Source organism: Chrysemys picta, chromosome 4 (assembly GCF_011386835.1).
Source record: "Chrysemys picta bellii isolate R12L10 chromosome 4, ASM1138683v2, whole genome shotgun sequence".
Taxonomy (NCBI): domain Eukaryota; kingdom Metazoa; phylum Chordata; order Testudines; family Emydidae; genus Chrysemys; species Chrysemys picta.
This window is the reverse complement of record NC_088794.1, coordinates 145,839,904-145,855,910: the sequence shown is the minus strand read 5'-3', so window position 1 is coordinate 145,855,910 and position 16,007 is coordinate 145,839,904. Positions and strand designations below refer to the sequence as shown.

The 16,007-nt window shown below is 43.4% G+C and overlaps 1 protein-coding gene across 36 annotated transcripts in view; it reads left to right on the top strand.

The window, feature by feature from the left end:
* KTN1 (kinectin 1) overlaps window positions 1-16,007 on the top strand; it is a 109,919-nt gene that overhangs the window by 73,300 nt on the left and 20,612 nt on the right. For 14 of the 36 annotated variants that reach the window (XM_065593855.1, XM_065593858.1, XM_065593883.1 and 11 more), the window contains exons 21-33: window positions 236-304; window positions 3,185-3,222; window positions 4,096-4,186; window positions 4,340-4,408; window positions 7,415-7,452; window positions 8,112-8,202; window positions 8,294-8,371; window positions 9,972-10,009; window positions 11,632-11,722; window positions 11,829-11,897; window positions 12,333-12,370; window positions 13,564-13,654; window positions 15,717-15,803. In XM_065593855.1, the coding sequence (XP_065449927.1) occupies window positions 236-304; window positions 3,185-3,222; window positions 4,096-4,186; window positions 4,340-4,408; window positions 7,415-7,452; window positions 8,112-8,202; window positions 8,294-8,371; window positions 9,972-10,009; window positions 11,632-11,722; window positions 11,829-11,897; window positions 12,333-12,370; window positions 13,564-13,654; window positions 15,717-15,803 (888 nt within the window). The remainder of the gene's footprint in view (window positions 1-235; window positions 305-3,184; window positions 3,223-4,095; window positions 4,187-4,339; window positions 4,409-7,414; window positions 7,453-8,111; window positions 8,203-8,293; window positions 8,372-9,971; window positions 10,010-11,631; window positions 11,723-11,828; window positions 11,898-12,332; window positions 12,371-13,563; window positions 13,655-15,716; window positions 15,804-16,007) is intronic. The other 22 variants (XM_065593888.1, XM_065593880.1, XM_065593886.1 and 19 more) reach the window with 3 other exon arrangements.

Below are 16,007 nucleotides of genomic sequence, written 5' to 3'. Positions count from 1 at the left end.
AGATAAAACATTCTTTACTGGCAGGGCGTAGGGAGATTAGATCTAGGTGGGTCTCTTTTCCATCTTTAATTTCTATTCTGTTTCAGTTGGAGTCAATTTAATTGAGAGAGATCTAAAAACTTGAAGGACAATATTGCTTTTATGAGGCATCATCCAAAGAGCAGTGAACAAATTTGTTTTTGATCTTTCTTAAAACTGCATTTTTCACTTTTTCCTGCATATTTCTCTTCAAAAGGCACTGCGAGCAGAAAATTCATCCTTGAAAAAAGAAGTTCAAAATCTGCAAATTCAGCAATCAGAGCAGGTAGTACTTTAAATCCTAAATTGTATTACGTGCAAACTACATTAAAAGAATTTTAAGATTTAAAAGTCAAGCACTCAAAAGTTAGGAGATGCCATAACTGAGATTGCCTGTGTGACTTTAATTTGGCACCTGTGTGTATGTATTATGAAGAAGAGCACTGTGTAGCTCGAAAGCTTGTTTCTTTTATCAGCAGAAGATGGCCCAATAAGTAGGACCCTACCAAATTCATGGTCCATTTTGGTCAATTTCATGACCATAGGATTTAAAAAATCATCCATTTCATTGTTTCAGCTATTTAAATCTGAAATTGCATGGTGGTGTTGTAATTCTAGGGGTTCTGACCCCAAAAAAGTGGGGGGGTCGCAAGGTTATTGTAAGGGGGGTTGTGGTACTGCTACCCTTACTTCCGTGCTGCTGGTGGTGGTGCTGCCTTCAGAGCTGGGCAGCTGGAGAGCAGCAGCTGCTGGCCAGGATCCCAGCTCTGAAGGCAGAACCGCCTGCAGCAGAAGTAAGGATGGCATGGTGTGGTATTGCCACCTTTACTTCTGTGCTGCTGCTGGCAGGTGCTAGCTTCAGAGCTGGGCACCTGGCCAACAGCTGCTGCTCTCCAGCCACCCAGCTCTGAAGGCAGCACAGAAGCAAGGGTGGCAATACTGTCAACCCCCCCCCCTAAAATAGCCTTGTGACCCCCTCCCCCCCCGCAACTCCCTTTTAGGGTTTCCCTTTTGAGAAACACTGGTCTTCCCCGTGAAATCTGTATTGTATAAGGTAAAAGCACACAAAAGACCAGATTTTATGGTCTGTGATGCGTTTTTCATGGCTGTGATTTTGGTAGGGCTCTACCAATAAGAGATTACCTTACCCACCTTGCGTCTCTATGCATTGAGACACCCTTTGGTTACATAATCTTGTACAATTTTTTGATACCCACATGGGTTATCAGCAGGGTTGGAACCATTAGATCCAGATATTCAGATATTTGCTGACTGCAGAGGAATGGTGAGACTCGAGAATCTTGGGTTCCATTCCAACTTCTGGAAAGGAGCCGGCTCTAGTGGGTATAAATTCTTCAATCTGTTCCCCCAAGTGGGACCCTCTTCTGCCCCAGCCCTTCCAACCCATTCCTGACTTCTCTTCTCCCACTCCTTGCTCCTCATTCCGGCCCCATTCTCCTTAGCTAGCCAGTCCCAGTCTCCATTCTGCAGGCATCTCATCCCAGTCTCTTTTTCCAGCAAGTCCTAGTCTCACCTCTCAGAATATCCCATCCCAATCTCCTTGTCCCACCATTCCCAGTTCCATCCTGTGTATCTTCCCCATTCTCATTCCCTCCCAGTCTCTCGCCTCCAGATCTTGAAATGGAACGCAGGATTCCGGATCTCACCGTTCCTCTGCTGTCAGCAAACATCTGTGAAACCCACTGGCAAAGTCTTTCTCTACTCCTCTCTAGCGCTGGCCCACATAGAGGGTGACAACCTACTACTGCTGTCAGTTACTCGATTAGCTCAAATGGTAGAAGTCTGCGCCTCTTGATCTAAAGGTTCCAAACCTACTGATGACGCCCATGGAGTCTGTATGATACCATACAATGCAATTTCTGTGTTTAGTATTTAAAAAAACAAACAAACAATAAAACCTAGGAAATTATACATACAAACCTATGTTCAAAATATTAAAGTTGCAAAGTCAAACCTTCAAATTGGGAAATGCCAGAAGTAAGGTTGCCCAGGCAACCTGAATGTAGCCCTCTGGTACATATGAATTATGATGTCTAATTATATGATCAAAACTTTGATCTAATTTTTTTGGGGAGGGGGGGGTGTATGTGTCCATTATATAATGTTCTTGTTTTATTCTTTGGGCAGTTGCAGGAGTCTACTCACCTATTGGCACCGGGTTTCACCCAAACAGCTCATGAGAGCGCTTTTAATACTGAAAAAAGCTCACGGGGAGCCTATATAAATTTCTACTTATTGATTTTCAAGTTTATAAATGTACAATATCTAGCCCCATTTTCTACTTGCTTTACTGGCTGCTAAAATGCGATCTATACAACAGAATAACAAATCCAGCAGCAAATCCCAACCCCTTTAAACCAGACAGTTGGCAAAGAAATTTCTCTGCCTCTTGCTTCCCCCAATATCTCAGCCCCCATCTCTCTGTCCTCCCCAAAGCTCAAGGAAATACAGATCATGATAACAATCTGGTGATATCAAATGAAGTCTGTTAAGCACTATGTGCCAATGATTGTAGTTTTTTTTTTTTTTTTTTTTTACTATATGTACTAATAAACCTACCCACTTAATTAGCAAAGCCTGACCTGCACTTGTACACAGAGTTATTGATTGCACTGGGAGTGCTGTCTGTGACCTAAAAAATGGACTAGTGACCTTAAGGGCCAGGCAGAGGTTTTGAGTCCACTGTCTTTGTGGTCTGTGTTTGTACAGTGCCTGCCTAGCCCTGTGGGGTGCTGGTCCATGCCTAAGGCTCCTACACACTGGGGTAATTCCAGTGCCTTTGTGGTATGCCTTGACCATTGTTAAAGAAGCAATGGCTGGGCTTTATCTCACGAGGCATTGCCAGTTTAATAGCTCATCTTGAGCCTTTGCTTTTGTGTGTTGCAATAACTTGGATGAGTTTTGTGATGATGGTGGTCACTAGTCCACTAGGGACCACCATAGAAGCCATCAAGCCACCATCCTATGATAAAAACTTAGGGCCACTACAAACCCAGACCAAATTCAAACCAGCACCTTAGAGCTCGCAAAGCTTTGTGTCCCATTACTGATCCCTGCGCTCTCCAGGCCCTTTCCCTCCCACTAACCACCAGTTAGTTACTTTGAACCCTTCAGTCTCTCTAAACTAAATATTTGTTTTTCTCAGATTTCTTTCGAATCAGTGGTGGAAGAACTTCAGAAAGTGTAAGTGGCGTTAGGAACCTGTTATCCCTCTGCCCTAAACCTCATCCCACTTTTCCAACTCCTCTTTGCTACGTTCAGGGGTATGTTGCCTCTCCTGAACATTCCATTTTAATCCGGTGCACAAAGTTTGCATGGCTGTATGAGCTCTGAGCAACACATCAAGCTAAACTAATGCTTCTGTAAATCCAGTAATAGATCTACACTAAATAGTGTAGGGGACAGGAGTCGATTGACGTAGGACTCACATTAGTTTTGCTAGCCCAGGCCTTAGGGGTCTAGGCCTGTCCTGGGTCACTAGATGCTGGACCATTAGATTATTGGCTGGTTCTCCGTTAATGTGTGTAAAAGGAGTGGATTTGTATTTCTTACCCTTAAAGGTTAAGAAAAACAAAAAAAAGCAGTAAATATTTTGCTGAAGCATGTTTGCCAGAACTTGAAATCTGAAGGTAGGCATGTGGCCTACTAGGACTACTGCTACTGATTGCAAACCAAACTAGGTACCTACCAACTAGGGTGACCAGACGGCAAGTGTGAAAAATCGGGACGGGGTGGGGGGTAATAGGAGCCTATATAAGAAAAAGACCCAAAAATCGGGACTGTCCCTATAAAATTGGGACATTTGGTCACCCTACTACCAACGGTGCACAGAGCTAGTTATTGCAAAAGCAAGCTTGTACCACATTGCCCTATCCTCCTCCTTCCGCTACCCTGGATGTGTGTAGAATACCCACTTGTGTGGTTCTGATATACAGATGTACAGCACCAAGCACAGAGGGGACTGTCTGGGGCTCTTAGGGGCTACTGTGATGTTAATAATGATCACTTACGCTAGTTCAACTAGCTTGTGATGTTTCCTCTCTGTTCTGTGCTAAGAATTCGTGAGAAGGATGGAAAGATAAAATCGGTGGAAGAACTCCTGGAGGCTGAAGTCCTCAAAGTTGCAAACAAGGAGAAAACGGTTCAGGTACCTATCAGAGTCGTGCTGTTGCCTTTCTGTGTCTGTGCCATTAACTTCCATTTATTTGTTCTTGCCTTGTATTTAGTAGTAGTAAACTTGTAGAATACATTTTGTGGTCTGTCTCCATTGTCCAATCCTGTCTGTTTTGTCATTGAAAAGGCTTTCACACAGGAAATAGAGGCTCTGAAAGAAGAAGTAGGAAATTCCCAGCTTGAGATGGAAAAACAGGTAAAATTCCTTAGAGCTGGAAGTATGGGGCAGCCTTGCAATGGATGCTTTGCTTACTAGCATATCTGTTCTCGTACGTCGGCTGTTTTACTGGGGCCTGTCACTGGATGAGGCCTGGTTTTGTAGGGTGAAGTTTGTTCTAGGGAAGGCCCTTCACTTTGGGTTATTGGGTTTAACATTTCATGGGAATTTCGGGGTTTGTTACAAAAATTAAAAAAAAAAAGTGTAAAAATCAGTGCAAAAATTAACTTCACTTTTTTCTGGGTAAATATCGGGGTTAATACTGGGGGACAGGAAAATACCCCAGTGAATAGAGAAAAGTAAGAGTACTTCTGACCTGGCTCCAGCGGGAGAGATGGTGGCCCAGGTTACCAAGCCACCATCTCTCCTGCCGAAGGGGTCCCAGAAGACGTGGGGGTGGAGAGGACACCATCTACCCACTCTGCCTCCTTTTACCCCTTCCAGGCCCACTCTGGAAGGAGAAATGATGGGTTAGTTACCTGATCTGCACAGGTTACCGAGCCGCCATCTCTCCTGGAGCAGGGAAATGGGTCTCTGGGGTTCCCCTTGGGTCTACCCAGGTTACCCGAGATGACACCTTTCCTTCCAGAGCAGGGAGTCAAGTCTAGGGAGTTTAAAGTAAAGTTTAAAGTCTGGGCACTTTATTTAGGCTTTGAGCACTGATGTACATGTGTGCATACATGTACATGTGTCTTACACAGCCTTACTTTAACAGCCAGTCTCGCATTAACACTTAGACTAACTTATTTTTAACCTAAACACGTCTACCTAATGTAGTGTATTGGATTTTCTTAACATCATTAGTCTCTTTGTGTTCCTTAGTGGCCCAAAATTCAGATGCAATTCGGTAAAAAATAGCTTTTTGTAAAACCGGGAAATTTTTTTGGTAAAAATCTCTACAAACCAAAATGAAGCCCTTGGTGATAGGGTACAAAACTATAAAGATACAGTCGAACAGACGTCTTCGTCAGCGACCCCATAACAGATTCTCAGTCCTGTGCTTGCTAGTGAGAGACGTGGCGAGAACTCGTAGCTCAAAGCTCTGCGCAGTTAGTTCCAGCAGTTTCACACCTTCGTTTTGTAGAGCCCTGGCACCCTCTAGTGCCTCCAGTGTTCTGTTCCCTTTGACTACAAAGAGTGAAGGCGCTTCCTCTTACTGTCCTGCGTCAGCTGCTCCACCAGCTCAAAGCTACTGGGTCAAATGGTATTTTCCTCCTGTCAAATCCTATCCATCCCCTCTAAAGCTAGAAGGCCTGTGCTCTTGGCATTTCTGTTCTCCAGGTATACACGCCAGCCATTCTCTTCCCTTAGCCAGTAGTTGAAAACAACTCTTTGCAGAGTGAGTTTTCACTCCATCTATGAGGAGCAAAGAGGTAAAAAAATATCCGATGTCCTAGTTTATCTAGTGTCCCAAACAATGGGTCTACTGTCCCTATTTAGGATACTGTTGTCCAGGCAGTCTTCTCTATCCTGCTGTCAGGAAGTTGCTTGATATTTTGCCTATACTTTACTTTTCTTGATTTCACCCCATTCTTCCTAGTTCTTCCTAGTTATACCTCGATTCACTACCCTTACTCTTACCTCTCGTCTATGCTCATCCCCTTCAAATATTTAGAGCAGTGGTTCTCAAACGTTTGTCTTGGTGACCCCTTTCACACAGCAAGACTGAGTGCAACCCCCCCCTTATAAATTAAAAACACATTTTTTAAGTTACACTGTTATAAATGCTATAGGCGAAGCAGTGATGGGTGGTGAAGGCTGATAGCTCATGACCCCCACGTAACCACCTGATGGGTCACCACCTCATTTGAGAACCCCTGATTTAGAGGGTGTTCGTCAAAGTTATACATCATTTTTCTGTCTAATCTTTTCTCCTAAAGCAATCCCTCCTGGTCTTGATGTTTGCTCTGCTTTTTTCCCTTAATTCTCTGGTAGCGTGCCCAGAATTGAACACAATATGCAGCTGCAGTCTCATGAGAGCTAGATAGGACACCACCTCCTTGAAGTGCTGCTCTGGGAGGTGAGAGCTGTGCTCGTGCAGTGCATTGTGGGAGACTTTGTGAAACCACCAGGGCACTGTGGAGTGTTAGCAGAGCGCTAGTTGAACCCGTTTGGCTAGTCAGTCCACACTGGCACCAAAATGACTGAGGACCCAACACTGTCTAGCTCTGATGCGTAGTCTGCTCTAAATAGTAACTAGTTCCCCTGTAAACTGTTCGACACACCTGCGGGTATGGACATGAGGTGTTTTTATAGTGGAACAAACATTACTTCGCATGATGCATTTCTCTGCTGTAGACAAGGCCTTGGAAATAATTCAGGTTTTAGTGCTGCACTGGAGCAGGGTACTACCTACTGGAGTTAATGGGCTTTGAGCTATTGTGATTCCTACCAGGTCTCTTGCTAGGAGTATGGACCGTAGGCTTATAGTCTGCTGTTTTGATATAGAATTCAAATGAAAAAATATTCCAGGTAAGCTCTGTCTCTCCCTTTCATCCACCCACAAAAATTAAATACTCCATTTGGCATCCTTCTTTGAACAGAGACGTAAAGGGGCACTAGCAGTCTGGAAATCCTATTAAAAAATCTCTTGTGTTCAGATCTAAATTAATAAGAGATCATCTGTTTTGAACTTCACTCAGGGTGGCTAGTGGAACAAAACAGATGTCTTTAGAGTCCGTTTATGCCTCTGGTTCTCGTACACTGGCCCAGTGCTGGAGTGCTGCTATTTGTGACGCTGCAGGGAGTGTGCTAAATCATTGTGAAAGGTGTGTAAATGATAACATTCAGTTTTGTAACGCTTTCCTCCAGACCTAAACTACTAGACAGTGACCCTTTTAACAATCTCTGATGGCCTTGTTTTCCCATTCTTCCTCCCCAAACTAATTTTAATAGTTGTCTGTTTACGTAGCTGTATATACTGGACTTTGACGTGGATAGACTAGTCTTATAAGAGTGATTTAAGTTCCAAATGTTTGTCTTTAGGTATCGATCACTTCACAAGTCAAGGACCTTCAGAACCTGTAAGTACTGTTACTATAACGGAAGCATATAATCTGCTCTATGGCATCCTTCTTCACATTTTGTTTTAAGAACATTTCAACTTCTCTGATCTCCATTCTGTGTGAAATGAGCAAGTAGTAGTAGTGGACAAGCATCCTTCTTACGTATGCCATTGCCGTAGCGGGGCTATTTGCTGAAATCGCCGAGCGGGTTGTCAGGTGTTCAGTGGGCATAGAGACCCAACTACTTGACAGGTGCTACATCCAAGTCAGAGTTGAGAAACGCTAGCAGGGCAATGTGGGACGTTTACACTGGTCTCCTTTCTGTACTTGTGTGGAAAAATACGACTTAAATTTCCATGACTATCCATTCAGCCCCTTTCATGTGGAGCGGGGGGAAATATCTTGAGACAAGGGGAAATGTGTATGGAATCACTGCAACGTATATCGGTGCAGAATTTCAGTCCACTTTGATTTAATGAGCTGTAGCATTGATCAAGTGTGCCTTTCAAGCTCCCTGCAAAAGCAGAGTGAAATGGAAGTGTTCATACTCCTGTTCAACTGGCATAAACTGCAGCGGAGCCTTTGATCATGCAGCCTGCTCTTGTTTGTTACGCACTCGCTGCAAAGTTTGTGTTTTTTCAAATGGATAAAACACTTTTTTGTGCATAATGATACAGGTTGAAGGGAAAGGAAGAACAGATGAAAACTGTGGAGGCCTTATTGGAAGAGAAGGAGAAAGATATTGCTAAGAAAGGAGAATCGTTGCAGGTAAACTTTTTTTTTATTGTCCAGCAAAGTGTTTGATGCAATAACTATGAATACAGAATTTACAGACACTTAAATCTTTTTCTATCCAAAGAGTCAACAAGATACAATTACCCACTTAACCCGGAAGGTTCAGGAACTAGAGCAACAGAACTTGGAACAGCGACAGCAGGTATGGATTCCCGAGCAGAATGGTCTGGCGACGTCTTTGGGTTTTTGTAAAGGCATGGGCCATCCCCGGTACAGCATTGTGGGTGCACTCTGCCTTCCTGCCCCATCAGGGGAAATTAACAGATTCACTTTCACAGGGCAAGGAGGAGCCAACACACATTAACAAAATAGCATTTCTTCTTTTACTAAGGTTTCAGGACCGTAGCAAGTACCGTACACAGTTCATAGGGTCCTCACTTCACCTGGGTCAGAGCTCCCAACTTAAAGTCTAAAGAACAAAGCTTCTGGTTAGGTTAAGTCTTTTAGGGCCTGAGGAAAACCACCATCACTTGCTGCTGCCTGCATGGCTTCTAGTTCCAATATACTTCCCTCTCTTTAGTTCAACTTCTTGTTCCTGTTGAAATAGCCAGCCCTAGGATGGGGCAGGGCCTCCTTGTTTACACCCTAGTCTGACCCGTCACGCTTCTGAATTGGACAAATGCTTTTTGCTTCTACTTATGGCCCATTTGAAAGGACAGGCCCTAGTTTAACTTAGTGATTTTAAACCTATTTAGGACTTGTATACACTTGAAAGTTAATTTTGTATTAAGGTAGAGTGAATTGATAGTGCAATATCTATTCTGGAATAACTCCATATGTAGACAAGCCCTTGGTTAAACCAGTGCAGAAGGCTGTGTGGACATGCTTATTTCGATTTGCAATGGCTTGTCGTGGTTTAGCTTGAGTTGATTAAGACAAGGCTAAAGTTGCAAAAATAGCAAAAATGGAGGGGGTTTCTTACCAATAGTGGCGGTAGCAGTGATCTGAAGCCTTTGAAGTTTGTGAACTTTATCACATGTTTCTGCTTTTTGGCCCCTTGAGGCTGAACTGAAGTGGTGTGCATGTCTTGGAGTTCTTTGTGCAGACCACATGGTAATTGTAGCTAGTGCAGACTGCCTGTCTTTCAGTGTCTCAGACTGATGTGAGCGTGACATAGACACAAGACAGAGCTCCATCTCCTGGGGGCACTTAAAGCCCTGGAATCTAAAAGTGCCTCTCCCCTTTGATTTATCACAGAAGTTGTGATGGGCTGGGGTTTTGCTCTTTGTTCCCTGCATGGGGCACCAAAGGGCTGGCATGCAGCATGCTCTCAAGGTAGGTTGCTGCTGCATGAATTAACTCTGCAGTGCTGACATTTGGTTCATTTTTCTGAGGGCAAGAGGTGGTGCCAAACACACACACTCTGTCTTTAAGTCAGTTCTGTAGCCAGGGAGTAATTTATCCCACTGGTGGCTGGAGGTGGTAGAGGCTGGTTGAGTTAGATTTGTGCCAGTTGGTATCAGTTTTGTGGGGGTTTTGTTTGTTTGTTTAAAATTTGGGGTCATGTGGTTTTTGGAGCAATATAAATGTTTAAACTCAATTGACCTAAAAACCTTTGGTCTTTCCTAGAAAAGTGACACTTCATTCTCTGTAGTTCCCTTTGTGAAGTGCTTTGAGATCTACTGATGAAAAGCGCTATCTAAGAGCTAGGTATCATTATTCTGACTGATGTAAATGTTCACTGTTAAACTGAAGGTGTTTACTGTGCTGTCAGTATGGGTCTGAATGTTTCTGTTTGATAGGTATCTGCTGTGTCACAAGTCCAGGATCTGGAGATCTTGTAAGTATGCCTAGCAGCTTCTCAAGTGTCCTCTTCTGTGCTTTCTGGTCTCTGTGCTGTGATTTATCTTAAATTGAAATGTGTGGGACTTCATTGTGGGAATTGTTATGTGCTTTGGTGTAATAAGCTTTAGTGCTGATGGAAGTGCAGCAGCTTGACTAAATACTAATGCGCATACACAGAGCAAAAGGAAGTGATCATAGAGGCTTCTTTAATTTCACTAGACTCTTAACACGTGCCTAGTAGCTCTTATGTGTTCAGCACTCTCGGTATTCTGTTCTCTCCCCATCTATCTTGACATTAAGCATATGTTTGACAAAGTGGCCAGGGTCTATACAGCATTGAAGGGTACGTCTGCCTGGCCCCTGGCAGCAAGCCTTCAAGTGCAGGGTGACAGGCTTGGGCTTGCGGTACCGTGCTAAAAATAGCTGTGTCCACGGCACTTTTAAATTGGACCTTGGGTTCTGAGATCCATTTGCTACTACGGGCTGTTTAGAAGTACCCACTCAGGCAGCAACCAACTAAACAGCAAGAGATACAGATGGCTAATTTACCTCCACAGGTATCAGAGGGGTAGCCGTGTTAGTCTGGATCTGTAAAAGCAGCAAAGAGTCCTGTGGTACCTAACAGAAGTATTGGCACATGCGTCTGACGAAGTGGGTATTCACCCACGAAAGCTTATGCTCCAATACTTCTGTAAGTCTATAAGGTGCCACAGGACTCTTTGTCGCTTTTTACCTCCACAGGACTCCTGGAGCACTCTACCACTTGATTTGTAAAGTTACATTTTCCATTGTCTTTTTGCTTTCATGCTAACAGATAGTGTTGTCACACTAACGAACATTAAGAGAGATAAAGATGCGCGTATTTGGTGTTTCATAAGCGAGCTGCTTTAAACATCTTTAGATTCAGATAGCTTAGTGTGCTTCTCAGAGAGACAATTCATAGATTATATAGCCAGAAGGGACCACTGTGAACATCTAGTCCACCCGCCTATGACACAGGCCCGTATTGACAGTGATGGAGAATCCACCACAACATTTGGTAATGTCCCACGCCTGTTCAGCCCAATAAAAGAGAGATGGAATCGCCTTCCACAGTCTTGAAACATTGTCCCTGGCCATGTGCCTCAGGTGACATTCTAGCTACTTCCAGGCCAAACCTGGGATTCCAGGTTGAAATCACAGAAGCCAGGTTTAATTCTTCTAGGGAGCTAGCTGGAGGGGGATTTGTAACCTTTCCCCTGTTTCTGGTTTGAATGTTATGTACGTTGATGGTGACTAAATGAATTTGCTGTTAAGTGACATGTGAAAATGACTCAATAGCTTCAGGCCAGTTCTTAGTAGGCAGGTACCTGCAGTATCACTGCTGGTGCTATTTTTGGCTTTCTTGGCACAGAGATCAAAGATTGCTTGTATGTGGAGACTACTTCGTGCTGTGGTGGTCCCTGCGGATTGACCTTGCTTGGCAGCATCTTATGTCATGTATATGCTGTAAATGTACAGGCTTAATTTCTTGACTGTTGTGAAGCTAGCCCTCTCTAGAGCATCAAACTCTCTGATCCAGAGTGATGCTTATTTTTTAATCAATGCACTTTTTGATTTCCTGAATGAACGTCACAGATTGAAAGAGAAGGAAGAAGAGGTGAAGAAGATGGAAGCTGTGTTAGAAGAAAGGGGGAGAGAAATTACAAACAAAGGAAAACAGTTACAGGTGAGATGTTAATGGGGAATAAGCATCCTATGCGCTAGTGTCCTGGGTGGTAAACAGGAGTGTACGGGTGTGAAGATAATGTCATCGCTTCTCTTTCTTTATACAGGAGGCACAAAAAGAAAACGACTTGTTTAAAGTGCAAATCCAAGAATTAAAGCAAGAGACTCGTAAGCAGGTATGGCTCCCACTTTGACTGTGATAACTGACATTGATGGGGCTCATTGCCTTGAGTATGCACAGTAGGCTAATGCCCATTCTTTATCAGCTGCCCCAATCCTGGAACAATTTAAAGACACATTAAGGGAATTTGTAACTATTTCCCAGTTGCTGGATATCTGGTGCCTCTGTCCCTTCTCTCCCCCTTTTTGTGGGTCTGCATCCGTGCTGCAGTCTTGATTACCCCGCCACATTGCTCCCCTGCTTCGCATTCACTCCCCTTCAGGCCACGTGTTGCAGTCACCAACCTTCTGGCCAAAAAAGACTGGACAGGAGGCTGCTAATGTTGCTGCTTGATCTGGCAGGGAGCTCTGGTAAGCAAAGCAAGGCACCTCCTCGACAGCACTCCCAGCTACTGTTAATCCGTTTTAATGTATTTCTGATCTGTTTGTAGGCGTCTCTGGCTGTCCAAAGCGACGAGCTGCTGCAAGTGTAAGTATTGCTGGTAATTGTTTTTTAATACACGTGACTTCCATTATTGCACTGAAAACTTGTACCTACTACAAACCAAATGGTTTTCAAAAGCATCAGGCATGCGAGTGAGAAATGACCGTAATAAGTTAGGTGTCTGGTAAATTGGAGCGTCACAGATGTAACTCTCTGAATCGCAATCGCTAGCTCAGGGGTTCTGCAAACCCTGAATCTCTCCTATTCTATGTTGAGGGCACAGTGGAAGCAAGCCATTTCTTAGAGCTTAAATTTAAATACGCTCAAGGTTAATGGGCTAGCCTTACCCTTCTGGTGGCTGAGATAAAAATTCATTTAAGGTTCCAAGCAAAGTGAATGTTTAGATCTTTGCTTCCCAGTGAATTCTTGTGCATGTCATGAAATTGCCTGGCTGGCCTAAATATCATCTTGAGGAAAAGCTCAGGAATGACAGGGTATTACAAGCTAGAAGTGAAGCATGCCGAAATAATTGTGTTAAAGGTTACGCAGTGCTTGCTTACAATGTGTGTAATGGTCTCTTGCACTCGTTCTCATGCATTAAAATGTGCCACGTTTTTTTCTCTCTGCTTGGTTTACAATCACTTAAATACTGCTGAATACCTCGCACTGGGTTCTGCGGATCCAGGCAGACATGCTCCCTACTCCAGAGAGCCTGCAATCTAAAATAGACAGGAAGTAAAACATCCCTTGCGGAAGCGGAGGGAGTAGATAACTAAGGGTGAGCTGTTGAAAAGGGTTTCTGGAAGAAATGGGTTTTGAGGAGTGATTTGAAGAAAGGAGTCTGGCAGACAATGAGAGAGGGGTGCTGGCCCAAAGAGAGGGGCAGTCTGATTAAGTGCTTGGGGGAGGGGAGAGCGGGGGGAGGGGGACTAAAATGAGCAGTAAGACCAAAGCATTGGAAGCAAGAGGAGGACTATGAACAAAGAGGTAATGGCACAATCATGCAGGATCTTTCAGATGAGGACTAGGTGTTTGAAATTGCGCACTTGTTCAATGAGTACTGCATGATCGTGACTCTGTGCAAGATGGGTGGATCTCTCCAAAACTGCCCCGTTTTGCATGCAGGCTACATTAATCTGCCTTCGCTACAAGCAAAGTGGGAGAAGGAGAAAATCTCAATCTTTCACTCTAAGTATCTTGCATGTGAAGATTTGTGACCGACTGTTCTGCTAATTCAGTATTGCAGGAAAAGAGACCGAAATCACCAGTCTCCGAAATGAGCTAGGCTCCCTGAAAAATGCTGTTGAACAACAGAGGAAAAAGAACAATGTAAGTAAATTCTTCAAAAACTCAAGGGGTAGTTCTGTGTGCGTAAAACGAAACAGTGCCCGATATTCTGCTGCCATGAAAACAAGCCCTGTTCTATAGCCCTGTACCAGCTTGTGTGCTCACTTCAGTTCTCCCTGGGGAACAGCTACCCTAAGAATCTTAGTTTGCCAAACACTTGAGTTTTGCTATTAAATCTTTGTACATTCTCTTAACCCCTGGGGAAGGGGAAATTGCTGGAGAGCAAGATCTAATGGCATTCTCATAAACTTAAATTGAATGTGGTTAACCGTACTGTCAAACTTAGAGTCTCACTGGGGAAAAAGATGGTTGCCGTTATCTGATTTGTGTGTTGGACAGCACAGAGAAATAATACCATCATGACTCAAATCTGGCTTCCCCCGTTTCTAAAAATGTATAATCCCACTTCTTACAGTGAAAAGTGAAGGGCCACAAGTGTCCCTTCTACTGCAGCCATGGCAGTGCTCCGATCATCAGCTGATGGGCGAAACAAAGTGATGCTTGCACTCATCTCTTCTCACACATTAACCTACTGCATTGCTTCCACAACATGCATAATCTGTGCCAGGCTGGACATCAGGAGTCTGGAGCCCATGGATGCTATGGGTGTCTTAATAGGAGAAAATGAATATATAAACATTGACAAATCCAACAGATCAAACCTATTTATAAAGCAAAATAGCGTGTAAAAATCTCTAATGCACGAGTCAAGAAAATTCTGGCTGCCTGATGTAAAGGGGACACCTGTAATACAAGAAAATGCCAAGAAGAGAACTTGCTAGTTTGTCTGTGGTGAGCAACAACGTAGCTTCAAAGCAAAACCAGAAATGGTGGGGAGTTGACCAATGAACATGTGTTCTCAAAGAATAGTTAGCATGGGACAGTAAATTGACCATGTCTCTTGTATTCCTGGCTCATATTCTGTGGAATGCCACGTGTATGTGCCCCCTTCACTGCACACGCAACTCCAGTTAAGGCTAATCAGAGACCACGCCTTTAGGTTCACGCCACTCCACAATTTCTCTGGGACGTGCTTGCTCTTCTATAACAACTACATTGCAGTTGGGATACTCAGGCGACAGAAGTGGTGATGCAGAAATGTTGAATGTATGTTTGGATGTCATGCTTTTTGTTTAGTAACTAAAAATGCAGCGGTCTAATCAGTAGCTTGCCAAGGACTTACTGTTAGTTTTGAAGGCTGGAAAAGGCAAGTTCCCAAGCACCAGTAGTCTTTCTTCCCAACCCAGCAACCCTTTCCAGATAATGGAGGTGCAATATTTTATCTTCAAATTGAGTTAACCAATTACCTCGGACTCCAAACTGTGAAATATGATCTATCTTGTGGAGAACATGTTTGACGACCTTGCCAAGAAAGAAGTAGGAGCACAGCAAATTACTGTGTTGTTCACGGGCAGATTGGGAATGTGCTCATCACTCTGGCAAAACTCCCAAATTAAAGTGAATGGGTTAGAAATGAAGTTGGGGTCTCTTTAATTCCATATAGTGAGGATGAGTTTTGTGTAATAATGCAAATCGAGGCCCTGATCCCATGCTTGGGTGCAAGGATCTACCTGCCGGGATCCTATCGCAGGATTCGGATTTAAGCAGATACACTTCCATGTGTATTTAGGGTCATTCTAGATTAGGCAAATCCACATGCCTAAGCTTCGTTTTGTAATCTGTGGTTTGGTGTCTATGTTCCTCACTTCTGAGTACTTTCCTCTTTCCTCTCACAAGTGCAGTCAAAGTGCAGGGTTGTTAGCCCAATAATAATATGCTTGTAGTACACTAACAACGGGGACAATTCTGAGTACATGGGTGGGTGTACGTGTGGGAAATTGGCATTTTTCTTTCTTCATTCAAACTCTCAAACATCACACTTGTTTTTTGCTAGTGTACGTCATCTTATTCAGCAAAATCATCTTGCAGTAACCAGCATTTAAATGCAAATTACTGAGTGTAATACAAAGTATACCTCTGAAGGAAAAGCAGAAACAGTTTGAATATTGGATGAACTGAAATCATTCTTTCTAAAAATGATTAGGACCTTCGGGAGAAAAACTGGAAAGCAATGGAAGCATTGGCATCAACTGAAAAATTGCTGCAGGACAAAGCGAACAAGACTGCCAAGGTTGTAATGTTAACTGGTAGAAACAATGCATTAAACTCGAAACAAATCTGCAGCTAGTTTTTTTAATTCAAATTGAAGCATTTAACTTTTACTGCAATTTACATAGTCTGTTCTGAATGAGCTTTCATATACTTTCACCTCTGCTTCTACCTGTCGTCTTAAATTACTTTTAGTTTTCTTAATTTGTGGGCATGCTGATTTGTT